This window comes from Aspergillus melleus (genome assembly GCF_016097325.1).
Source record: "Aspergillus melleus strain CBS 546.65 chromosome Unknown contig4, whole genome shotgun sequence".
Taxonomy (NCBI): Eukaryota; Fungi; Ascomycota; class Eurotiomycetes; order Eurotiales; family Aspergillaceae; genus Aspergillus; species Aspergillus melleus.
Genome location: NW_025763373.1, coordinates 1806742 through 1831343, shown reverse-complemented (window position 1 = coordinate 1831343; position 24602 = coordinate 1806742). Strand labels below are relative to the sequence as shown.

The window sequence follows — 24602 nt, the reverse complement described above, 5'->3', positions numbered from 1 at the left end:
TTTGAGAATTGAAACTGGGAGCAAGCTGGAATCTCTCGGGTATGTTTCAACAGCAACGGCTTATGCGGAGATGGGAAGGCTCTTCTTGACCACTATCAAGCGTTGATAGGGTTGAGTATAGAGTGTGTGCGCTTTTAATTCTTCTCTTGTAGTCATATGTCCCGGCAAGCAAGGCCAAAGGATTGTTCGTGGAGACTTCTTGAATAGTGGGATCTATGTCATTGATGACTCGAGCTTTTCTATGGGGACTATGGAATATATTATCTCCCTACCTAGTAGTTTGAAACATATCGGGATTCGAGATTCATTTCCCTACCATCCCATGCTTGCATCGTCAGAATAGCTAGATCAATGCGAATTCTATCTTTCTTTATTTTTTTAAAGTCTGCATCAGACATCTTTTGGAGCTTTTTTCGAAAGGATCCTCTCATCCTGCGAGGGTTTAGAAATAACATGTCTCTCTGCTCCATGGAAGATGCTCTTTCATGGGCTCGAGGGATATCTGCTGATCAACCTATAAAGACTGTTGCATCTTTTCCAGGGACCAGCGGCTTTTCGCATGCACCCTTTGCAAGGGGCGGAAGCTCCAGCAAAAAAGGAAAAGAAAAGAGATAGGCTTCTTAAGTGTTTGCCGGTGGTATTATTGGTATAGATCGTGAAAATGTGTTGGGCATCCCTTGCTGTTTGTCCTCTTGTCCTTTTGAAATTCCATTGCTCGTCGAGATTGGTTTACAATGGTCTGTAGTGGGAGAGACACATTAGCGGTGTCTCTTGAGTAGTGAGATTAAGCATAGCAAAGACCCACCCTAGGAAATCCTCCTTGATGGTACCAATGGCATTGATGGCCGCCACATCCGGCTTGACACCGAGAATCTTGAGTCGCAGACTGGTTCCCTTTTCGATGACTTGGTCGGCATGATCTGTGTATTGGGGAGGTATCGTGTTCGGCTCCCACTTGATATCGGAGGGGACGTTCTTAGGGGCTCAGTTAGCAGAGGAAATCGACTGGTCACCTGCAGCTGATGAAGCATACTTTCCGCGCAATGAAAACCGACAATGGACCTGCCAATGTGAAAATTCCGGTGGGTTTGACAGAGGTAACTATGGCATCGACCTGCCGAGGTCAGGGTCAGCATGCGAGAACGCTTGGTGTCGCCAACTCTCCAGAACAAAGTCATACCGTCTCCCCTCGGAAAGGCTTCCAGATAATCGCACGGTATTTTATAGTGTATTCTGCCTGTCCTCCGCTTGGAAGTACCCTCCCTTCGCCAATATCGACCATATCCATGACACAGATCACAAAGTGATCACCCGTGCATCGTCCTTCCTCCTCCTCGTTCAATCGGTTGATCAGATATTCTCGCACATTGGGACCGAAGTAGGACGGATGCAGCGTGATAACTTTGGTTTCTTCTTTGAGGAAGAACATGGCGCAAGGCTTTGCAACGACGACACGGATCGGGTCAAAGGCGGGGAGGATATTCTGGTCGCAAGCTAGATAATTGGTGGGGTTCGCACTCGATATCGCTGGCTGGAATTGGTTCTTAGACTGTGAAGACCACACACAAGGAGAGATTTATTGCAGGCGAAACAACTGTGAATGCGAAAAGGAGAATTCCGAAGTACGAACAGTTTCAATTCACGTCCATGAACAGAGCTTCACGGCTCATGACCAAACAAGAAGCAAATAACCCCGGAAGAGAAAGCGCACAGCTGCTAGAAAAGAATGTAGTAGGGTTAGTATATAGTTGATTCACTGCCTGTGCGAAAGGGCAGGGGCGAAGAGCTGGGTATATACAAGAAAATGGACTCGAGGCAGACAATGATGACGGCCCATGTCTGATCAGCACAAGCTGCAGTCAGTCACATGATCTGGATAGCCTGAGGACGGCGTTTGTTACATGACAATACCGTACCTGCCCAGCGCCAACGGGCCGCTGCATACGGCTGCATAACTCGTTATCCAAATACATTATCCTCGGTCCCTGGCGCCATTTGCACATGACGTCTGTGCCAGAGCAAATGCCTCGTCGTCTTAGCGCAGATAAAATGCCTGCCCTCTCCACCTCTTGGCTGGCCTGATCTGGCAATACTTCTTGCTGTATGAATTTGTAACGGTGGTCGGTAAAATAGTTTGAAGGGTCTTTTTCATTGTTTAGGTCCATTCCGACGGCCAGCTTCATCTTCTCTTTCTTTAAGAAAGCCAACCAAACAGAAATCGACATGGCTTTGAACTTGGAAAGGCAGCTTCTCTTTGTAAGTTCTTTCATCTCGCTCGATGGATGAGAATAACATATCATGATCACATTTGGACACCTGCTTACTTTTCCAGTATGGCGCCTACCATAATAATCCCGTAAATCTCTATGTACCCCCCTATAGCCGACCGTTGTCACTCATGGCCTTTAGGTAAACATTGCCATCCACATCACATGTGTGCCAATCCTCTTATTTACGGGAATTGCACTGGTATGTTTTTGTCTTTGCCATCGCCAAATTCTAACTAGGAGAGATATTGACGAAAGACGATACCATCAGGCTTCCAACTCTCCCGTCCTCTTTAACGTCCCCGATGTCCTACGCTTCGAAAACCTCCCGGCTAATGTCGGAACGATTGGCGCGTTGATATATGCCACCTTCTATATTCTTTTGGAGCCCGTCGCCGGTGGCCTAGTCGCGCCGCTCCTGCTCGCAGGCGCGGCCTTCGCCAACCATCTCCTCATCACATACGGTCCCAGCATGAACTACTGGTTTGGGGGCATCCATATCGCGTCCTGGTTGGTGCAATTCGTCGGTCACGGAGTCTTCGAAGGACGGGCTCCCGCGCTCTTGGACAATTTGGTTCAGGCCCTCCTCCTGGCTCCTCTGTTCGTTTGGATGGAGATTCTGTTCTTCTTCGGATACCGCCCGGAACTGAAGGCCCGATACGACGAGAGCGTCAACAAGCAAGTCGCGGCGTTCCGGGAACAGAAGAAGAACAAGGATGCCGCGAAGCAGTAGACCTTCAGAGGCATCTGCGCGACGCGAAGAGACTGCTCCCGACTGGCATTGTCAAATAGTAGTAACCTAATGAGCCTGTTACGGAGGCAGATTCTTCCACTGGTTGAGCAAGTTGTGGTGGTTGGAACTAAGTGATTGCGACAGGAGTTGTTGATTTGGATTCGATGTGAAGTTTTTTCTCTATTGAAACATGCTTGTCATTGTCATTGTTGTTTGTTGATTTGTTGATGTATATGCACAGCGGACTGCTAGGTACTGGATTTAGCGATTTGGTGTTACGTAATGCAGCATTCGTACAGCTTGAGCTGTCCCGAGAGTCGAGTACGGAGTAGATGGCACTTGCGGTGACGAAAGGGAGCTAAGGGAACGGTGTATTTGATATAAATAAACATGGACGTTGGGATACGGAGAAAAACACACGAGCAAGATATTAAATCGGGATTGAACTCTTCACCGCACGAACTACGTCTTGATATCCACCTACGGTGTAGACCGTAGACGCCCGGATATATATTGAGCTACCATAGAAACAGCTACACCGTACCGAGTATCGAGAACATAGAAATATAAGAGAACAGAAATTAGGGAGAAGATTAATTTTGATCAAAACCGAATAGAAGATAAATATAAAACGATAACAAATATAAAGTCATATAAATCTATAAATCTGAACATCACGGTCTCCAGAAAGAGTTGGCAGTGGTTGCCGTGACGAAAATGGGCGGGCACTGAGTCAGCAGGCTAAACCAATGACCAGGACGGAGTATCCGCAGATCCGAGAAATTATAACTAGTTAGCGAAAACTGAGATTGCCAGGTGGCCCGCAGGAAGCCAGGGAAGGGAGAAAATGAGGGAGAAACACGGACGGATAGCCGGAGAAAACCAAGCCAGCCAGCACCGCACCTCCACTCCCAAGTCAACTTTCCCACCCCCCGTCACCCAGGCGAAAATATAGTGTAAGAAAAGAGAGAAATCGGTAGAGATCAAATCGATCCGACTCTAAAAATTAGTAGGACGCTCGGTCGAGCTGTAGTCGTGGAAACCGACACCCGCAGAAAGGGCGGGTTTGGCAGTCCCGTGAGCGCACTAGGGCGGCTTCGGAGGTTGCTGAGGCTCGGCAAACTAGGCTTAGTGCCGTTCTGAGAATCCTCCCAACCCCGACGACAAAGCTCTCCTTCCATCCATCCACAATCCTCTCTCCTCTCTCCTCTCCTCCCCCCAATTACATCTCTCCTTCAGAGAAACCACTCTCCCACTCCTCTGAACCCCCATCACAATGTTCAGAAACGCTTTGCGGCAGTCCAGCCGCACCGTCGCGGCCGCCTCTGCCACCGGCCGGATCGCTTCGGTGAGTCTCATCCCTGCCCAGGTCGTCGCCATCTCGTCGCCCATCTCGTCAATTCCGCTGCTGCCATCCGAAAAGTCATCTCAATGAGGCCTCGAATGGCTTGCTCACCCATCGCAATACATCTTACCTCCCTTTCACGCGTTGTGGTTGTCGTGTTCGGTCGTTGACAGAATTTGCGTCTCTCTTTCCAGGTCCGCGCGGCTGTTCCCGGCCCCCTCTCCGGTGCTTCCAAGCAGGTCCGTACCTACGCTGCTGAGGCCAAGGCTGCTCCCACCGAGGTTTCTTCTATCCTTGAGCAGAGAATCCGTGGTGTTCAGGAGGAGGCCGGCCTTGCTGAGACTGGTCGTGTCCTTTCCGTCGGGTACGTGATCGCTTTTACCCCAGTTGAAAAATTCGAGCACGGCTACGGCATCATCAAAAAATCATCGAAAAAAAATCATCTCCAACCACGACGTCATGGCTTCTTTTTGTCTCTGCAGCAGACTACAGTTGACTAACTTGATTACTTGAATAGTGATGGTATTGCTCGTGTCCATGGCATGACCAACGTCCAGGCCGAGGAGCTGGTTGAGTACGTACCCCCTAATGATATCACCTTTTCCCCCCAGTGATGACCCTAGTGTGACTGACGGATGAAAAGGTTCGCCTCCGGTGTCAAGGGTATGTGCATGAACTTGGAAGCCGGCCAGGTCGGTGTTGTGCTTTTCGGTTCCGACCGTCTTGTCAAGGAGGGTGAGACCGTCAAGCGTACCGGAGAGATTGTAGGTTTCTCCTTTTCTGAAAGCATTTTTTCCATGTCGAAATTTAGCACTAAACTGGAATCCTAGGTTGATGTCCCCGTCGGCCCTGAGCTTCTCGGCCGTGTCGTCGATGCTCTGGGTAACCCCATCGACGGCAAGGGTCCCACCAACACCAAGGCCAAGAGCCGTGCTCAGCTCAAGGCCCCCGGTATCCTGCCCCGTCGCTCCGTCAACCAGCCCGTCCAGACTGGTATGAAGTGTGTCGACTCCATGGTGCCCATTGGTCGTGGTCAGCGTGAGTTGATCATTGGTGACCGTCAGACCGGTAAGACCGCTGTCGCCCTTGACGCCATGCTTAACCAGAAGCGTTGGAACAGCACCTCCGACGAGGCCAAGAAGCTTTACTGCATCTACGTCGCCGTTGGTCAGAAGCGTTCCACCGTCGCTCAGCTCGTCAAGACCCTCGAGGAGAACGACGCCATGAAGTACTCCATCGTCGTTGCTGCTACTGCCTCCGAGGCTGCTCCTCTGCAGTACCTTGCTCCCTTCACTGGCTGTGCCATGGGTGAGTGGTTCCGTGACAACGGCCGTCACGCCGTCATAATCTACGACGATCTGTCCAAGCAGGCCGTCGCCTACCGTCAGATGTCGCTGCTGCTTCGTCGTCCCCCCGGTCGTGAGGCCTACCCCGGTGACGTTTTCTACCTCCACTCTCGTCTCCTTGAGCGTGCCGCCAAGATGAACGACAAGCACGGTGGTGGTTCCCTTACCGCTCTGCCCGTCATTGAGACCCAGGGTGGTGACGTGTCTGCCTACATCCCCACCAACGTCATCTCCATTACCGACGGACAGATCTTCTTGGAGTCCGAGCTCTTCTACAAGGGTATCCGTCCCGCCATCAACGTCGGTCTTTCCGTCTCCCGTGTCGGTTCCGCCGCCCAGGTCAAGGCCATGAAGCAGGTCGCTGGTTCCCTGAAGCTTTTCTTGGCCCAGTACCGTGAGGTCGCCGCTTTCGCTCAGTTCGGTTCCGATCTCGATGCCACCACCAAGCAGACCCTTGCCCGTGGTGAGCGTCTGACCGAGCTGCTTAAGCAGAAGCAGTACTCCCCCATGGCCGTCTCCGACATGGTCCCCCTGATCTTCGCCGGTGTCAACGGTTTCCTTGACCAGGTCCCCGTCGCCAAGATCCTCCAGTGGGAGTCCGACATCCTTGCTCACCTCAAGAGCAACCACCCCGAGATCCAGGAGACCATCGAGAAGGAGGGCCAGGTCAGCAAGGAGCTCGAGAACCAGCTCCGTGAGGTCATCGGTGCCTTCAACAAGTCTTTCAACGCATAGGTGAGCAAAAGGCAACTGGGTGACTAAACAACCGTGTACTGTGTTTTTTCCTGACTCTATGTGTATAGACAAGTTAGCTTGTACAATTTGAGACCACTGTTTTCTTTTCTTTTTCAATCAGAGCTTCGGGTTGGCTGAGAGCCTTCGAGGAACCATAGCGGATATCCTTTTTGGTGTTGCAACCTGGTCCTTTGTAGCTTATGAAGAAAAGGTACAATAGTGAGACGGTAAAAAAAGACAGATACGATTAATATCCTGTACGTTTAGATCTTTCCGCGCAACAGGGGAGCGGGATTAGGAGGAGTTAACTGGGGGCTCTGGCTTTCCTTTGCAAGGAATGGCTTTTTGATACCCGGTTTTTCTTTCTATCGGAGTTCCTTTGTCTCCATATATGCAGTCCGAATATGATTTCCTTTGTTCGCCTACTTTCTTTTCTGAATTGCTTTAGGACTTGTAGGATGACGTAGATACCTTGTGTTGACATTGACGATTTGTAGTTCCGATATCGTCGACTCCGTGGTTTGATTGCGGTGGACAGTATGCTCAGTGACCACTTAGTATTAGGTGGGCACTAGACATCAGATTGCTTTCTAAATATAAATGATCATGGCCTAACAGACCAATTGTGGACTTGCACATATGTCATAAGGTGTCACTGAGGCATGTGCGGTCGGTTGGGGAAGGGTGCACCACATTTACCAAAGCCTATTGATAGATCAGATCTTGTTGCAACTGAAATCTCATGCTGAAATGCAATTTAACTACTACACATCTGTACGATGTTGGCAACGAATGACCGGCGTGATGGGCTGGGATGCGTCGAGGGCCGAATGCGGCATTTCTTTATCGATAAGCGAGCAGTCTTTTCCGTCCCAAAATTTTAATTCCTGCTCCCCTCCACCCAAGTTATCCAAAGCAGTTTCCTGGTTCACGCGCGGTCAGCTCTTCCCATATAAGACCTAACCCCTACAAACATGGCCTCCAATACAGATGCGGCCCCGGCCACTTGCAAGGTCATGCTCTCGAAGCATGTCGCCAACGGTCTACTAGAGGAGGTTCTCGAGGGCGTCCGGACTTTGGAAAAGCCACCCCACCTTGTGGGTTTTCTGGCCAACAATGACCCTGCGGCACTCATGTATGCCCAGTGGACGGAGAAGACTTGTCAAGAAAAGTGAGCACTTTCTCATGTTTATTGTCATTCATATCAATGGCTCCCAGGTGGCCTGTTTTCTTCTGTCGAAGAAGACGGGCCCGTGTCGCGACTTGCGATGTCGGAGCGCGGGGTGCCAAACCGTGATGAATCACATCGTAGCTAACGTAGTTTTTTTTTCTTTGCCCTACAGCGGATTCCGTTACTCCCTTCGTGAAGTGTCTCGCGAGGATCTCGAAGAGGCTATCCTAGCTGCCAATGTCGACTCCGACGTTGACGGCATCATCGTATACTATCCCATCTTCAACAACCGGCAAGACCAGTACCTGCAGCAGATCGTCGACGTCTCCAAGGATGTAGAGGGTCTCAGCCACCGCTATATCTTCAACATGTACCAGAACATCCGTTTCCTGGACCCCGAGACCAAGCGCCAGAAGTGCATTTTGCCATGCACCCCTCTCGCCATCATCAAAATCCTAGAGCACCTCAAGGTCTACAACACGATATTGCCCTACGGAAACCGGCTCTTCGGACACACGATTTGCGTGGTGAACCGGTCTGAGGTCGTGGGTCGTCCTCTTGCGGCACTGTTGGCCAACGACGGTGCCTGCGTTTACAGCGTAGACGTGACCGGTGTCCAGAAGTTCACCCGTGGCGAAGGCATCAAGAAGGGCCGGCACGAGGTTGTCGACCTTGAGGGCCAGACTCTGAAGGACGTGGCACCGCTGTGTGACGTTGTCATCTCTGGTGTCCCCGGAGAGTCCTACAAGTTCGATACTAGCTTGCTCAGAGAGGGTGCCGTGTGTGTCAATTTCTCCAGTGAGAAGGTATGACAAACGCCCTAACTGCCCATGTGATTGATGCGCGAGTCCAACGTCTAATCCAATGTTGTCGTAAACAGAACTTCGGACCGGAAGTCAAGGAGAGGGCTTCTCTTTTCGTGCCTTCCACCGGAAAGGTTACCATCGTCGTCCTGCTCAGAAACCTCCTGGTAAGTACCTATTCCCGGTCTTGGAGGGAACATGTCTTTCTAACCATGTGCAACAGAGACTCATCCAGAACCGGAGATTGGATGATGTTAAGCCCGCCCAGGCTACTGAGCGCCCAGGAACCCTGGAAGCTGCCTCATGATTTCAACGATATCGACATAATACCTTGTGATGGAAAATGATATCACGCAGAAGCCATTCTAGCCATAGAGTTTTTACTACTTCTATTTTGTTTTATTGCTGTCTTAGATGAGCTATCATAAATAACTGGAATAAACAATCGATTGTACAAACCTCCACGAATGAACTGCGTATGAGCATAAGCTTGCAGCTTCGATCTGCGTTGATCCCATTCCTTTCAAAGGCCTATCCTTCCCCGAAGCTTGTATCATCTAAAGCAGACACAGGTCCATAATATACTCGCTCGTATGCAAGGAATAATGATATATTTCTGTTTCATAATCTGTGTCCCGCCAGACCCGGGGCTAAAAAAGCGTATGGAAATAGCAATTATAGGAAATGAAGATGTACCCAAACAAGCCCACTTTTGTATTTCCAACACACCCCCTCCAAACAACCCACTCATAACACACCCTACTTTCTCCTCTTAGCACCCTTATCGTCCTGGCTGCTCTCAGATTCCTGAGCCGCCACAGAAGCCCCAGCACGCGCAGCCTTTCTCTTCTCCAGCTCCTTCGCCGCAAGCTGTAGAACTTCGATCTCACTCGAGATCCACTGCTGGAGGGGCTTGGGATGGAAAGTGCCGTCGGCGGCGAACCAAGTCGTGAAGGAGGTCTCAATCTTCTTCTCCTGCAGAACCTTGTTGGATGGCGATGTATACTGGATGTGGAGTTTATAGAGGGGCGAGAATTTCTTGTTGGTTGAGCGGATGGAGATCTAACCAGTACCGCGTTAGTTTAGGACACAGGACACAACCTAGTATTGGAGGGGTGGTTTGCTCGTCTTTGGGACATTCCATACCGTTTCGCCAGACTGTCGCTTGCCTCGGAAGATCTCGCCGGATTCCACGCCCCAGACCCAGTATGTGAGGATGGTGTTCAGGATGAAGTATGATGCGACGGCGGCCAGGATCCAGGGCGACGTTGTCGCTTCCCATCCCAGTTTGCGATCAGCGTAGAAGGTGAATGCGGCGATGGAGACGGCAGTGTAGCCTAGTACGAATCGGACGTTTGTTTTCGAATGGTCCTGGATGAAGGTGTACGGTTGGGGAAGAGTAGTCAAGTACGGCGCAAGGGAGTCATCGGTGGTTGATTTGAGGTCTGTAAATGTGTTTAGTAGATGGACATGGCTGCGAAAGCTGCGATAGGAGGACTGGGAGCTGGGGAAGCTGCGAGCAATTGAATGAACTAGCCGTGGAAATGCGATACTAACCATTGCCAGAGTAAACAGGCACCTTTACTGCAGGTGCGGACGCCATTTCTAGGATTTGGATGGTCACTAATTGGGAGATATAGCCGAGGAGATTCAAGACAAAAGTATAGGCCAAAGAATAAAACTGTTGTGCAAGGAGGGGTCTTTCAAGGTGGACTGTTTATAAGACGAGGGCGTTGCGGCGAGCTGTCCCTTTCGCGGAGAGCGGAGCTAAAGCGGCGTGACATCTCACGCTAGGCCAAGCCCGCTCTTGAATCTTGGGAGCTCTTCTCGACTCAACGTCAAGCCCACCAACGCCAACCCCCCCCCAACAATTCGCGAATCACTTCGTTCGCCATGGCATTGCAAGGAGTCGAGCAGACGATCCTTCGGGATCCGGCTCTTTTGTGAGTTCTGCGAATTAAACACCGTCAAGCCACGAAGACGTAACTAACATGATCGCTCAAAAGCTACTGGATCCTATTCCCCATCTCGATTGTCATGGTGCACTTCCTCCTGATCGATATCCACTGGTCGCCTCGATACCGAAAACTAATATATTGAAATAGATCCTGACAGGTATCCTTCGTCACTATGCCACCGTCCTGATGAACAACCCCCCGAAGCCTCCGGCCACTATGGCTGAATCTCGCGAGCGGCTGTCTCTCATTCGCGGCGTCAATCTGCGTAACAATGCCTCCGCGGTCCTCTCGCGGGAGGCGTTCGAGCTCCGCAAGAACTACCTGGTCTCTGCGTACCAGAAAGGCGAGTTCCTGAAGGACCCGGAGAACCGCGGCCAGCCACCGGCCAACCCGATGACCGACCCTGCGGGCATGGAGGCGATGATGGGAATGATGAAGGGCAATATGATGATGATGATTCCTCAGACGCTCATCATGAGTTGGATCAATGCGTTCTTTTCGGGATTCGTTATCTGTATGTCGCCATTATTGATGTCGCTCGATTGGGGCTTATGCTCGGTGTACTGATGCAAGTGATACAGTGAAATTGCCTTTCCCTCTCACTATTCGGTTCAAGTCGATGCTTCAGTCTGGTGTCATGACTCGTGATCTGGATGTCAGATGGGTCTCTAGTCTGTCGTGGTATTTCCTGAACCTGTTTGGTCTTCAGTCCGTTTTCGGTTTTATTTTGGGTAGTGACAACGGTAAGTCTACCTCCGACTTCCTTGACTTTCATAATGTACCTTCCTTGACATTGCTAACGTGTCTGCAAAACTAGCCGCAAGTCAAATGACCCAGCAGATGGCTGGCATGAACCCAGCCGCTGGAATGAATCCCTTCCAACCCGGTCAAGACCCCGATAAACTATATCAGAGTGAGGCAGAGAACCTGGAGGTTGCGGAGCATTTCTGCATCCTGAATGGTATCGAGGAGAGAATACTACACAACCTTGGTTCCAAGGAGGTCCGCTGAAACCGAACGCCTCAACGCAATTTGACAGTTCCTATGTTCTATATACTGCCTTCAAATTCAAAATATCTAGAAGCATGTTGATACTCCGCTATATCGAATGATAATGAAGAAGGGTGCGATCATGATACCAGAGGCGCAGATTCTCTAGGTCTGACATGTTCATATCATCAAGTCACATCGTAAGAACATCAAAAGATTGTCACGCGGAGTAATTCAGTAATTCAAAAATATGTCGAAATAAAACAAACAAATACATCGCATCATAAGTCGTTATCGAATACTAATCTAAATCAGCGGTAATTGATCACGCCGCTCAAAATCCACACCTCGCCGTTCGATACTTGCTCCGCAATGCTTTCGACTTCGACGTTGCCAGGTTGTATCTAGAGTATGTTAGTATATATCACCTCCAGCCAAACAGGGGAAGAAAGAGACATACAAAGATCTTATCACCGTCCTTAGTCCACCGCAGTTTATCCCCCGCGAGTGTTTCCGCTTCGACACCTTCCTCCCAAGGACTGACGGTGACAATGTGAGCCTCGACAAAGCGCTTCAGGTTACGCTTAGCGCGATCCTGTCCATCTTGCCCTTCATAGGCATTTGCCTCTCCGAACTGCGCGTAGTCATCAGGATTCTCCCAAGGCTTGCGAGGCAGATCCATGATCGCACCATTTCGAGGCGCCAGGACCGTTATATTCTTCGACGCATCGCTTAGTCGCGATTCCACGGACTCAAAGTCCCGCGTGAGTCGTGCGAAGATATTGATGGCGCGCGTCTTCGGAAGCACGTCGGATATGATGGGGTTGTTCTGATCGGCGCCCTTGGGGTCTTTGGCGCCCTCTTGGGAGTTTCCAGATGGAGGCATGACGACCTTAGGATGAGCGTTACCCATACCAGGTTCTTGTTGCTGAAGCCAGATACTGAGACTCCGTCTCTGCTGTGAATCTTCTTCTTCGTGACGTACGGGGGGTAAATCGCTAAGCACGGGGGGAATACGCTTTCGAAGGGATAAGGTTGGAATGCTCCAGGCTGTAGAGACCGAGCAGATTATGACCGCTATTAAAAGTATTGGAGTCCAGGTAATGTGCCGCATCTTGGGCAGATGATGGAAGGAAAAGTGTCGATCAGTAGAGATATATATCAGTCGATCGGCTGGGGTGACTTCACCAAAAGACCCATGACGCAACTGCCCGTCCCTTCCCTTTCCCTTTCCCGAAGGGCACGTGATGTTGCGCGGAGAACACTGAGGGAGGGTCCCACACGTGACCATAGGTTATCGATAAGGGCGGCCACAAAAAGCGTCATGTTCCGGTCGCGGAGGAGGGGGAATCGACTCTCGCATTACCCCTCATCACACGGCTTCAACGAGAAGATGTCGGCGTTGCAGACTTTCCTGCTGGTCGTGGACCATGACAAGCAGGAAGCAAAGCAGATTGCGGAACGAATTGCTCAAGGTACCGTCACTTGCTTATCTCGCGAGGAACCTTTCGCTATCAAGAACATGAACATGATCGTTTTCTAACCCTTGTTTGGCCAAAAAAGATGTGGAGAACAAAAAGACGACCCTCATCGAAGTTGTACAGTCCCTGGGCGAATACGTCAATGACGAAGACCCGATTCTGCGAGGCAAAGCTGTCTCCTACCTCTCCGCCGTGATCATAGCGCTACCGCCCAAGTTCCTTACAAGGCAGCAGGTCCAGGTCCTGACGACTTTCTTCAGTGATCGTATCGAAGATGGAGGGGCTATTGCAGGGCTGGAAACGTTGCAGAAATTGGACCGTTTCAACAAGGAGCTGGCAACGGAGGTGGCACGGGCGTGAGTATATTCCTTTTTGCCCTTCATCTGTTGGCATTGCACTCGGTTTGAGAAGAGGGAGATGTGCCGCTGAGAGCTGCAGGCGTGCTGACATTTGCATAGTATTTTTGAACATTTCCAGGAACTGCAGTCTCGGTCACAATCGCAAAGATTCCAGATTTATCAGCTACTCAATGAATTGATGTCCAACCACCGAGCCGGTAAGTTGAACAATGCCCAACCTAGACTGGTATTCCGTAGGTTCTGACACTGTCTAGCTCTGCATGAAATGGGAGACGAATCTCTGGTTGGCATTGTGGACTTAATGACGGGCGAAAAAGACCCTCGTAACCTGATGCTCGTGTTTTCGATTCTGAAAGTGGTGATGATCGAATGGGATGTCTCGAACCATGCGGAAGTAAGCGTCGTTAAATTTTCGGGGCTTGGTACCAAGAACTGACATTGGTAGCTTCTGTTCGATGCTGTGTACAACTATTTCCCTATCACGTTTAGGCCTCCGCCGAATGATCCATATGGCATCACCGCGCAGGATTTGAAGAGCCGTTTACAGGATTGCATCTCGTCTACGGGCCAATTCGCTCCACACGCCATCCCTGCATTGCTGGATAAACTGGACTCGACGTCACCGAATGTCAAGGTAAGATATTCTCTGGGTCTATTGGTTGATCGTATCTAACTTCTTCACAGAAAGATGCACTCAACGCGTTGATTGCATGTGTCCGTTCGTATGACCCGGATACTGTTTCCAGATATTCGATTACTATATGGGATGCTCTCAAATTTGAAATCCTCAACGCACAAGAAGAGTTTCTTTCCGATCTCTCCCTGGAAGTTTTAAATAACATCACGAAGCGGCTTTCTGAAGGTGTCACGCAGGTCTCCGATCAATTGCCTCTAGCACAGTACTTGCGACCAATCACTAAGGAATGCAATGATCAATTGCGGGAACCCCAACAAAAACAGGCGAAGCCAGCTCAGCAGATACTCGGCTCCATCTCGACCGCTTCTGCTGTGTCGTTCACATTGGCGGTACAAACCATCGTTGCGCCGCTTTTGACCATCTACCAAGAGGCCGAAGGAATCGCCAAACAAAGAGCTTTGTTGGAGACTCTCATAGTCCTCTTCGACTCCGCTATCCAAGTATTCGGAGAATGGACATCGCGGGATCCAGAGCCTGCTGCCGAAAACCCTCTTCTCGAGTTCAAAGACCAGTTTTCGGACATTTTTGGCCAGGCTTTAATGGGGGTAATTAAAGAGGAGGTGTCCTTCCGAGTTTCTGCATTGAAGGGATTTCTGCGCCTCTCTACTTTGCGCAATTATTTCCAAGACAACGAAATTGGACTCTTCGTCCAATATCTTGACGAGATTCTTCTCAAGGAAGAGTCCGTGGGCCGTGACGACCTTAAGAAGGAGGCTATCTCCGCATTGGCTGAGCTCTCAAAGTACAAGCCACGGCTTATCATGGACATCACTTTCCCTGCCTTTGTGGCAACGCTGCCCGATTCGAATGAGAGCACGGACTCTGATTATTTGACGACACTTGAAAACCTGGCGCAAATCAGCGTTGAAAAGGACATCTTCGAGACACTGGTCCGACGACTCCTGAGCAAGTTGACAGTTCTGCTGCAGAAGGAGCAGCCTGGCTCCGCGGCGTATCCCAGGGCAATCCTCTTGACCATCTTCTATGTCATGAGCCAAAGAAAGATGGATCAAGATCCGAACTTGGGCGTCTACTATGACAAGATAGTGATCAGCCTGTGTCGCAGCGTGGCCGAATCAGCGTCAGGCAAAGCCAAGAACAGTATCTTGACCGATGTTACCGTGCTGGACATCCTCGGAAGACTCTGCAATCTTATTGTCAGATCTCTCCCCAGAGATAAGCAGGACGAGGTCGCAGAGAACGTCTATACCCTGTTCTCCACGGCAGAGAGCTTCTCTCCCGTCCCTTTCGCCCAGTCCGCAGATGCCAACCAACAGCGCACGATGATCATATCCACGTATCTCCTCGCAGGACTCCCAGCGGACTGTGACAAGCTGCCATGCAGCAGCCCTAACATGTCTGCCCTGCTCTCTGATATCGCAGCACGTTGCACCACGGAATGCGAACCAGCCACCCACATCGCGCTCCTTCGTCACCTCGCTCTTCTCGCCAATAAATTCCTGCCAAAGAGCGACCTCGGAATCGCCACGGACCTTTTCGACTTCCTTCTCCCTCCAGGCACCGTCGCAACCGAGAAGCACAGCCCGGAGAAACTCGCCACCACCCTCTGGCTCTCCAAGGCCCTCGTCCTCCGCCTCGCCCCGAAGACCACCCAAATCCTCACCTCTCTCCTCGCCCTCCTCTCCTCCCCCGACGAAGCCACCAGCACGACAGCCGCCCGCGGCTTCGCCATCCTCCTCCGAGACGACGACGTCCTCTCCCCCGCCAACGGCGCCAACATCCGTCTCCTCTCCAAGCAGCGCGTCTTCACCACCCTCGTACCCCTGATCTCCACGCGAATCCGCGAAGTGAACGTGAACACCAACGCCTCCTCCGACCCCTCATCGACCTCAGCCTCGCACATCAAACCCGCCCACCTCACCGCCCTCTCCGGCATCCTCTCCACCATCTCCCCGTCCCTCGTCATGCCCGAACTCCCCACCCTCCTCCCCCTCCTTCTCCAAACCCTCGACCTCCAAACCGCAGACTCGCAGGCCGTCCGCTCCGCAACCCTCGACACCCTCGCCGTCATCATCCGCGAGAACGGCGTCACCGTGATCGAGAACTGCGGCCACGTGCAAAGCCTCGTTACCCGTCTGCTCAAAACCACCCAATACATCCCTCCCGGGTCCGGCTCCCCCGTCAACGGAACCCGTCTGCGCGCCGACGCGCTTAAATGTCTATTCTTGCTCGCGCAGACCCCCTCGGTTGATGCACCGGCTATCGCCAAGGCGGGGAAGCTTTCGCCGTTGCTGCCGGTCAAGAGTCAGGTGTTGAGGTCGTTGAAGATGGTGTTGGATGATCCGAAGCGGGATGTGCGGAAGGCGGCGGTTGATGCGCGCGGCGCTTGGTTGAGAGGTGTGGATGATGCGCCGGATGAGGAGGAATAGAATTAGATGAGATAAATTGGTTCAGCCTTTTCTACTTCTTCTTGTTTGTTCGCTTCAACTTCGGTGCTCTAGGTTTGGATCGCTTATTATCATCCTCCCCCTTCTTTTTTTTCGGTTTGTATTCACACCTGATGGCCTGCTCCGGTTTCAAATGAAGATGATGATACTAGTTAGATAGTATAGACCCTTGGGAAATTTGTCTATAAAAGTCGTTGATTGAAAAGCAATCAATCAATCAATCAAGATTCTATCAACCTGATATAGCCTATCTGAAACAACAAGTTATACAGGCGCTTCGCCGAATAAAGCAGAATCTCGAGCCTATAAAACCCTACAAACACAGTTAAACAGATCAAAAAGCAATAAAAACACATACCAAATCAGCAGCTGCCACACACCCCTCTGCATCCTACCGCGCCTCCAAGCGCTGTCTCTCCTTCTACCCCGTTCTATTTACATCTTCGCAGCTAAACATATATACCCCCCTGCCATCTTGTGCGCGTCACGGTGCGGTGCTAGTTGAGATAAACCGGCTTTTCATTGTTCTTTCCTAACCATCGTCTTCCTCGCTTAGCTCGACTTCCATCAAGAGGGTGCTAGATTCGGAGATCCTCCTCTTCCTCACTAAACGTAGCAAAACGGAATTGCTGTAGGAGACCTGTTCGTTATATAAATTCGGTGACGTAGCGTATCGCTTGCGGGTGGTTTATAACCGCGTCGTAGTCCTGTAGACGTCCGCGCAGTCCCTCAATCTGATCAAGGCTTTCTGTTATTATCCTCCGGCTGGCAAGGTGCAGCGAGCACTCTATAAGGACGTGTTTAGGGGTCTGGGACCCCTGTTTACACTCGCAGCGATCGGAGTCGACCGGCTTTATCTTATAGAGGAAGCGCTTTAGTCCTATCCTCATGGTGCATCTGGATAATCATAGACGTCTGGGACTTGCCCAGGCCCTCGTAGGTTCTTAGAACCTTTGATTGAAAAGCACATTTACGGAGGGGTATTGGTATATCATCGCTTTTTTACACCGAGCACAAATCAACCCCTTTAAAAAATCACAGTTCCATGAAGTAAACTATTCTGCCTGCTTAACTAAAAGAACAGCCGAAAACCCGAGTACAGAAAAGAGCAAGATGCCCATCATCAGAAAAGAAAAAAAAAAGATCAAGGAAAGTTCAATGCACCGGTTGCAATCCCGATTAGCTTGAAGTGCACATAGAGCAAGTTCACCAGAAGTCTACCTCTTCAATCTGTTTCATCGCTTTGGTAGAAGGAATGGGAGAGGACTTCTTGGTGAGAGCAACACCCATAGCAGCACTGCCGACATCTTTGATACTCTCCAACTCTTCGAAGCTGAAACTCTTTGGATCAGACTTGACGGTGAGGTTTTTGAGAGATGCAAGGGTGAGAGCGTTAGACGCAGGAGGAATACTGAGCGAGCTGGGAGGTGGCAGGCGCACGGCATCTGTGTCAGCGTGAGGGTTGTAGTTCCAGTATCCGACGCCGTCCATTTTGTTGATGATATTCTTGGCCACACGGAGCAGATTCCCGATGCCAGCATCGCCAATAGCGGATGCAACGGGGCTCAATGCAATCGGGGCGCGAGATTCAGCAGAGTCAGTTGGTTTGTCATGAATAAGGGAGGCGTCATTTCCGAAGAGATCAGTGGCACACCAGTCATCAGTACGTTCCCCGAGCTCAAGATTGGCGTTGGATTTCAAGATAGCCTCGATGGCAGGACTGACCAACGAGACCTCGTACCATTGGCGTCCGGCCTTGAGCATGTCTAGCAGTGACAAGCATTGAGCTCTTTTGACCCGTTTGTCCGTGTCACAAGTTCCAATGACTAGATCTTGGACTTCCTTCACCTGCAGGAAGATGTCCTGATCGACGTTCGATTCGGGCTTGATATACCGATGTCGTGTGAAGCGCTTCATAAAAACCTTTTCAATGGTAACGGTGTTTCCTTCTGGGATTCGTGTGAAGATCTGAGCAAGAGTTTGATTCGGGGGAACCCAACAATGGTCCGCTAGGTGCTGGATAGCTTTCTCGATTTCTGGGTCGCTTCCCTCCTTGTACGTGAAGCCACCGCTGACACCCAAGTGAGCATCCCAGATCTGCCCAGGAAAGTGCAAGTTGACTCCACCGAGAGCGGCTGCTGGAGATCTGAGGCTGTGTTTTCCCTGTTCGTTCACCGTGATGATGATGGGTTTGTCAGACTTGATTCGACAATGATATTCGTAGAAAACGGAGTATTCGCTGTCCTCTTGCTCAAAAATGCGCCGTTTGCCTTCCACTTTCGATGTCTTCAAGTCCACAATGTGATCAACATCAGATCCAGATGTTGTCAGCCGACTGATGAACTTTGTAGTTGGCGGCGCAATTCCGGTTTGGGGCTGGAAGATTCCTGACCATTCGGCAAGGGACATCGACTTTTCTCGATAGGTTTTGGGTAGCAGAGGAGTTAGCAAGAGGCCGAACTGTAATTCTAGAGTCACTGTGCCTGGAAAACACTCAGCAGCCTCCAAAGTTTGTTTCAGCGCGCTAAAAAGATGTTTGATGTCGTCATTCGTACGCATTTCGTCTGCTTTCGCCCGCGAAGTTTTGTCGTTAGTCTTCTCAATCCCCAATGCGGAGTCGGCCCTTTTGATTGGCTTTTTCGGAATGCCCCATGCATCTTCGAGAGTGGCCTGTCTTTTGGACTTCGCCTTAGCGTTACCTTTCGCCTTTCCAATAGGGCTGGCTGCCTTCTGCTTCATGGTAAGGTGGTATTTGCGGGTTGCAACTTCGTCAGCCGACCGAATCATCTCCGGTCTATAGATCCTGTTCAGCTCCTCGAGCCTCTCCTTCAAGTACTCTTGATGGGCATATCGCCTGGACTTAGGCTTGTTGGTAGTGAAGGCATCAACTTCATTGATTTTAGTCGTCCCAATCTGGTCCAGACAAGTCATCTTCAGCTGATCAAGCCGTTCCTCTAGCTCTAGAGTGTCGACACTGGAGGATGCCAGTTCCCGGCTCGACGGAATGCTATTGGGGCTGGGCGAAGAGCCATCGGTTTCAAAGTTGAGACCAGCGAGCTCAGTTGAGCGGATGGATTCACATGAAGGGCCAATATTGTCGGTGTTGGTCTTGGGCATTTCGTTGCTGGTGGATCTATCTGGGATTAAGGCAGGTTGATCCATAGAAAGACGGGGAAGCGCATTGGAATTGACGGTGCAAACTGGGGAGGATGTATCAAGTAGCTCACTCCCTCTCCGAGGCTTTCTGTTCGACCAAGAGGACGAATTCTCATTTGCCCTGAATCTGTGGGAGTCACGAGAAATGCTTATTGGAATGCGGATGTGCTTGTTATTGGCATTTTTCGTAGCGTCGGATTTCGACGCAAGTCTCGCTTTGCCCTCTAGGACCTTTGTCTCGGTGACATTAGATGTCACATCGCGAAGAATGGCTCCCTCACGCTTGTCATTTTCTTTGTTGGATTGACCAAGGCCAAGGCCAAGGGCCTGCGACGCATTCGGACCGGCGTTCATGTCGTAAATCATCTTCCACTTTTTACGTGGGCTGTTGGATTTGTCGTCACACCCCGGGGCACTGAGCGGCTGGGATTGAGATGCCATGGACTTCGATGGGGATGCAGATTGCTTTGGCACCGCAGCCACTGCCCTTCGTGATTTGATTCCAGGTGGCTTCATTGTATTGGTAGCAGTTGTCGGCTCATACGGGGTCTCAGGCTGGGGGATAGAAGAAAGCTCTGGGACCGGCTCAATTTTCTCTTGCTCAACCCCAGACCTTTCATTTACCCATTTATCTACCTGCATGGCCTTTGCGGCAGAGAGGTACCTATGCGATGGAGACTCTTCGAGGGGGGAGCTCTTAGCCTCTGAATGAGGTGTTTCGACGACTTCCGCCATGTTGAATTGATCCCCTTTTCCGAACTCCTGAAAAGTGAAGTCACTCCAGATTCGCGACTCTCCACCGGGACCGTCCCCAACTTGTGAGGGGTTGAGGAGATTGACAGGCAATTTGAAAGTCTGTGATTCCCCATCAAAAGCGAGGGACACTGTCACAAAGCTTTGATAAAGACTTGAAGCAGAACTCAGATTCGAGTCAGTGAGTATGCGGCGTCTGGCGGCCTGGTTCAGATTGCTGTAATATTGCATCTGCAAGCGAGGGAACTCGTCTTCAAGCGAGACTGCCATGTTTATTACACGCGGATTGCAAATGCACATCTGTTACGGTGTCAGTAGAAGACGGGAAATGAATGGAAAAGTCATCGATCGCGTACCAGCGGTTGATGTGTTCTACTGATTTTCGCCAAAGCATCCTCCACATCGTTCTCGTTCCTTCCTGACACCCGAATGCCCTTGAGATCTTCAGCAACGGCGATCTCCGTGCCTGTCAGTTTTGAGATCTCCGAGAGCATGCTGTGGAATTGAGGATAGCAGCCTGCGCCACCTTCCTGGGAGACCCAGGTCTTGGTGACCCTAGGATGAGGAATTGGCTCCCCATCCTGGGAGGTACCGAGAGCCAAGAGGTCGCCTTCTTGGGTGTTCGCGTCCTGGCTCAAACCGGGGATCGGGCCATCTTGTAGTATGGCAGGGACTTCGAGGCGGTAGATACGGGGAACCTGATGTAGAAGAAGTGAGCATTAATCCACCAGGTACCAGATAGTTTTTTTTTTGTGGCTGAAAATGAGGCTTACATCTAGGAGGTCCTTGTTTTCATGTTCCTCGACGTAACGCGACAAGATGCCGGCAGCTGTAGAAAGAGAGCCTTGTAGGCGGCCTTCCAACACAAGAACCTATTACCAAAAATTGTATCAATAGAAGAACGCCATATATTGAACTAGCATTCCACTTACATCATCTGTCTTGTTGTAGTCACCCTGACAGTCAGAGATACCGGTTTTCCTAATTATTATTAGTCACCGGTGAAAATTATAGTTACCGGCCACCAAAGAACTTACCTAAACTCGTGCTCAAGCTCTTTGACCTGTTCAAGGGTTCTCTGTGATTAGTATACAGTAAATGTCGGCATAGATGGCTAAGACCTTACCCCTGTACTCTCGAACCCCCAGGCAGACGCAAATGTTAGGCGTGAAGTAGAAGCCATGTCCCCAATCCTTTAGAGGGAGAGCGTGCACAGGGGAGGGGGTGCAGAGACAGAACACGAAGATAATCTTAAGTGTAGATGCGTAGTGTTCAGGTGCTACACCACAAACCAGCAGAAAAGCGACTAGAGAGGCAAGCTGAAAATAGAATAGTTAGATCCTGTCACAATGAGAAGGAGATACCAGGCAATTGACGAGGAAGATGAAAGGTCTAGGGGGAGGAAGAGGAAGGAGAGAAGAAAGAAGGAAGATGAAGAAGGCAGGCAAGAGAAGCGGGGAGAAGTTGCCAACGGAGGGGTGAATACCCAGCCAGAGTGCCAGAAAAGGAAGTCAACGCAGCAGCGAGACATTTGCAACTCTATCACTCGCTGCCTGCCATTGGGCAAACAACAGACGGATACGTGCCGGTAAGCGTGAAGTGAAACTCTGGATCAAGGTGAATCACTGGAAAACGTTGTCCAGTCACCTCCGTGTGAGGGGTAACATATTCCGCGTGAATAAACGAGCGGTAATTCTTGTTGTGAAGAGAAAGGATGAAGAGCATTCAAAAAGCGTGGTGAATCTGGGCTATTTTCTGTTGCTAAGCAGCTTCCAGTGAGTGGGTAAACAAAGGGTCCGATGGCGCTCTATGTAGGATGCTTACTCGTCGTCATGCAAACACTGCCATATCCGCATCAGTTACTTTCTGTTCCGTCATTTGTTGGAGCTAGGGATCGTACAGCAGGCTAATCCTCTGGGTATATGTTGTCTTATTGATCTCAAGATATCTCTAACATGGTCTAGGCCATAGCAGCCATCACTGTACTTCAAACAAGGTACATCGAGTAGGGAATATGAATATGCCGGTCTATCTCTCCCAGGGTATCAAGCATTCCCAAACTCCGATCAGCAGCTGGGAAGGGCGAAGGGGGTGACAAAAACGAGGATAAAGAAGAACAAGCGAGTATGGAAACAGATGGAAATAAAAGGACACGGAAAGGTAATTGATATAAACACATGGGAGTGGATCATTTGCAGTGTTGGGATCTCATCCCAGAAAAGCAAAGGAAACAAAGGAAAACGCTGCATATAATTGCAATAAGAAACAGCAATGCAAGGTAGGTCCTGCCTGACATACCTGTTTATCTACCAGGCCCTCACGGCCAGCGCTCACTGCCTGTATGGTGTAATGACGGTAGGTTGGAACCCCACTAAGGTTTTCGGGTCTCTCTTCCTCCCCTGAATCTCTCTATTCGGCGTCTTTGATTTCCTTTTTGACTTGGATGACCCATTTCATTTGCCCTTCAGTTTCCTTTAACGAGGCTAAGGCAGCTTCCATCCTGGCATCCCCCTGACGCCCCTTCTCGATGAGGGTTCTCACTTCGTCGTCTTGAGCTTTCTTGTACGCCTCGTAGTCTTCATATAGTCGATCAAAATTCTCTCTGCTGACTTCGATCTCTCGGTTCTTCTGGGCCATGACCGTATCCAATCGCTCAAGCTGCAGGTTCTTTTCCTCATGTTGACCCTTCAGGGCAAGGAAGTCTTCCCTGATGGATTTAAATTTCTTTTGCTGCTCGGCTCGCTCGCGCTGTCCCGCCTTAGCAAGCACGTCGTACTGGGTCCGTGAATGATTGGCAACCTCCTGCAGTTCGGCACATTTCCGATTGAAATCGTCGCGGGCCTCGTCCATCAATTGCTGGGCCTTGTTGGTCTGCTCTTCCAACCGACGCCTTCTGTCCTTTTCACTCTGTACCTCGGCGCGGAGTTCCTCGATCTTGCCGTCCTTCCGGGTGATTGAATGGAGGTTCATCTCGTTGGCCGTTTCAAGATTCCGGAGACGCTCCGCCATGTTCTCAACCTGAGTCTTGAAGGCATCGTTCATGCGCTGCGTTTCTTCCGCACGGGAGCGATAGAGAGTGCATTCGCGGGTCAGGCGGGCAATATCCTCTTGCAGATTGTGTATGACACGGCCGGACTTGCCCGTGGCTGCGTGACCGACGGCCGATGACCATTCCGTCGTCGATGTATCGCCGTTCGTAGGGTTCGGGGATCCGTTGGAATGAATCGAGGAATGCAGGGTTGCAGAATCTGCGTGATGCGCAAGAACGAAAGTCAGCCTTTGGACTCAGGGATTGAACGCGCACTCGTGCATTCAATTGAGTGGGCAACGACAAGGAAATGGATCAACTAACCTGTGGAGGACTCCATGATCGCGTTTTCTTTCTGGCGCTCTGGCGATTCGGGCTCGAACAGGCCATTGTACCGATGCATGTTCAATTGTGTTTCCACATGAGGGAGACTGACACGAGGGGAGCGCTGAGGGGGATCTGACGTAGGGGACGCAAGAGCATCCGAGTTAGCATTCTCGGCTTCTGGCTTTAGCGTCTTCTTCACCCGACCGAATCGGGCCATGCTCGGCATGGTGGTGGATATGGGAAAGAGAGGAACAATGAGGGCTGGCCACAACAGGGAGACTTGAAGAAATATGGAGTAAAGACCCAGTGACAGGCCCGAGAACAGGGACAGAAATCGGAAAATAAGTGAGATGAGCCAGCAGCAAGGAGTGAGCTCTCGGGATAAACATTGGCCAGTACAGCCCGAGCTAGCAACACAACGACTACATAGAATAAACTTGGAGTCGCGACAGCGCTGCTCAACCAGGCGAGGGAGATGAAAAACGTCGGGCCCCAGGCACAGAAAAATAACAAGGGACAAAAGTAGGTTGGGTCAGGGTCAATAATGAGCACATACCGACAGGGTGGATCGGTGCTTGATTGCAGGCGATCTGCAGGAGAGTAATTAATATTTATTATGATGACAAGTGCAGATATAGTGCTTATTCATCGCCGAGCCATCATTTAGGGGGACACAATGGAACTAGCCTCAAAGTGAGGCGTGGAGTGATGAACTTACTATGACGGCCCGATCCTTTGCGGGATATCTTGTGAGACGATATGAACGAAAAGGGGAGGAGTCTTGTCTGGTCAAGAGTATTGGGTGGTGCAGGGAGTGGTCAAAGGAGAATATATAATAAGTAACAGTTGAATGCGGATAGAAATATGTACAAAAGAAAAAGCTGCTGCAGTGCGGAGAAGGGGAGGATGCAGAAGGATGAAGGAATAAAGAGCGAAAAAGAGAAATGAGAGAAGAAAATGGGGAGAGACAGAGAGAAAGAGAAGGTACTTACGAATTGCGTTGGGCTGTTCCACTGTTCATGCGGATTGCTGGGATGTGATGTGT

The 24602-nt window shown here is 50.5% G+C and overlaps 11 protein-coding genes across 11 annotated transcripts; 5 read left to right on the top strand and 6 right to left on the bottom strand.

The window, feature by feature from the left end:
- Positions 1-729: 729 nt before the first annotated feature.
- On the bottom strand, positions 730-1429 carry RPB7 (DNA-directed RNA polymerase II subunit RPB7; the record flags this gene model as incomplete). The annotated part of the gene is made up of 4 exons (XM_046089281.1): positions 730-739; positions 806-975; positions 1034-1114; positions 1181-1429. The coding sequence occupies 4 exons, from the start codon at positions 1427-1429 to the stop codon at positions 730-732; spliced, it is 510 nt and encodes a 169-aa protein (XP_045945251.1).
- A 794-nt stretch (positions 1430-2223) lies between these two features.
- Positions 2224-3000, top strand: LDX57_007564 (2-hydroxy-palmitic acid dioxygenase MPO1; the record flags this gene model as incomplete). The annotated part of the gene is made up of 4 exons (XM_046089280.1): positions 2224-2256; positions 2333-2356; positions 2410-2469; positions 2539-3000. 4 exons carry the CDS (start codon positions 2224-2226, stop codon positions 2998-3000), a joined length of 579 nt encoding a protein of 192 aa, XP_045945250.1.
- A 1276-nt stretch (positions 3001-4276) lies between these two features.
- On the top strand, positions 4277-6426 carry ATP1 (F1F0 ATP synthase subunit alpha; the record flags this gene model as incomplete). The annotated part of the gene is made up of 5 exons (XM_046089279.1): positions 4277-4348; positions 4540-4709; positions 4863-4919; positions 4989-5109; positions 5176-6426. 5 exons carry the CDS (start codon positions 4277-4279, stop codon positions 6424-6426), a joined length of 1671 nt encoding a protein of 556 aa, XP_045945249.1.
- Positions 6427-7400: 974 nt separating this feature from the next.
- On the top strand, positions 7401-8707 carry mtd1 (methylenetetrahydrofolate dehydrogenase (NAD(+)); the record flags this gene model as incomplete). The annotated part of the gene is made up of 4 exons (XM_046089278.1): positions 7401-7597; positions 7770-8403; positions 8478-8567; positions 8624-8707. The coding sequence occupies 4 exons, from the start codon at positions 7401-7403 to the stop codon at positions 8705-8707; spliced, it is 1005 nt and encodes a 334-aa protein (XP_045945248.1).
- A 452-nt stretch (positions 8708-9159) lies between these two features.
- On the bottom strand, positions 9160-10003 carry SPC2 (signal peptidase complex subunit 2; the record flags this gene model as incomplete). Its single annotated transcript, XM_046089277.1, has 3 exons — positions 9160-9462; positions 9547-9845; positions 9958-10003. The coding sequence occupies 3 exons, from the start codon at positions 10001-10003 to the stop codon at positions 9160-9162; spliced, it is 648 nt and encodes a 215-aa protein (XP_045945247.1).
- A 290-nt stretch (positions 10004-10293) lies between these two features.
- Positions 10294-11369, top strand: LDX57_007560 (ER membrane complex subunit EMC3; the record flags this gene model as incomplete). Its single annotated transcript, XM_046089276.1, has 5 exons — positions 10294-10343; positions 10407-10440; positions 10506-10872; positions 10940-11101; positions 11176-11369. The coding sequence occupies 5 exons, from the start codon at positions 10294-10296 to the stop codon at positions 11367-11369; spliced, it is 807 nt and encodes a 268-aa protein (XP_045945246.1).
- Positions 11370-11729: 360 nt separating this feature from the next.
- LDX57_007559 (uncharacterized protein) lies at positions 11730-12526 on the bottom strand. Its single transcript, XM_046089275.1, has one exon. The coding sequence runs from the start codon at positions 12460-12462 to the stop codon at positions 11773-11775; it is 690 nt and encodes a 229-aa protein (XP_045945245.1). The 5' UTR covers positions 12463-12526; the 3' UTR covers positions 11730-11772.
- Positions 12527-12672: 146 nt separating this feature from the next.
- LDX57_007558 (MET18/MMS19 family protein) lies at positions 12673-16741 on the top strand (the record flags this gene model as incomplete). The annotated part of the gene is made up of 6 exons (XM_046089274.1): positions 12673-12823; positions 12912-13185; positions 13288-13385; positions 13443-13582; positions 13634-13822; positions 13873-16741. The coding sequence occupies 6 exons, from the start codon at positions 12673-12675 to the stop codon at positions 16273-16275; spliced, it is 3255 nt and encodes a 1084-aa protein (XP_045945244.1). The 3' UTR covers positions 16276-16741.
- Positions 16742-17499: 758 nt separating this feature from the next.
- LDX57_007557 (uncharacterized protein) lies at positions 17500-20502 on the bottom strand (the record flags this gene model as incomplete). Its single annotated transcript, XM_046089273.1, has 1 exon — positions 17500-20502. The coding sequence occupies one exon, from the start codon at positions 20500-20502 to the stop codon at positions 17500-17502; it is 3003 nt and encodes a 1000-aa protein (XP_045945243.1).
- A 41-nt stretch (positions 20503-20543) lies between these two features.
- LDX57_007556 (uncharacterized protein) lies at positions 20544-21385 on the bottom strand (the record flags this gene model as incomplete). The annotated part of the gene is made up of 5 exons (XM_046089272.1): positions 20544-20900; positions 20976-21074; positions 21135-21183; positions 21240-21265; positions 21329-21385. 5 exons carry the CDS (start codon positions 21383-21385, stop codon positions 20544-20546), a joined length of 588 nt encoding a protein of 195 aa, XP_045945242.1.
- Positions 21386-22611: 1226 nt separating this feature from the next.
- On the bottom strand, positions 22612-23783 carry SHE3 (uncharacterized protein; the record flags this gene model as incomplete). The annotated part of the gene is made up of 2 exons (XM_046089271.1): positions 22612-23450; positions 23555-23783. 2 exons carry the CDS (start codon positions 23781-23783, stop codon positions 22612-22614), a joined length of 1068 nt encoding a protein of 355 aa, XP_045945241.1.
- Positions 23784-24602: the final 819 nt, after the last annotated feature.

What these genes read in the sequence shown, in the direction of transcription:
- LDX57_007559 (XM_046089275.1), bottom strand. Translation starts at nt 12,462, where the DNA reads ATGCGGCACATTACCTGGACTCCAATACTTTTAATAGCGGTCATAATC.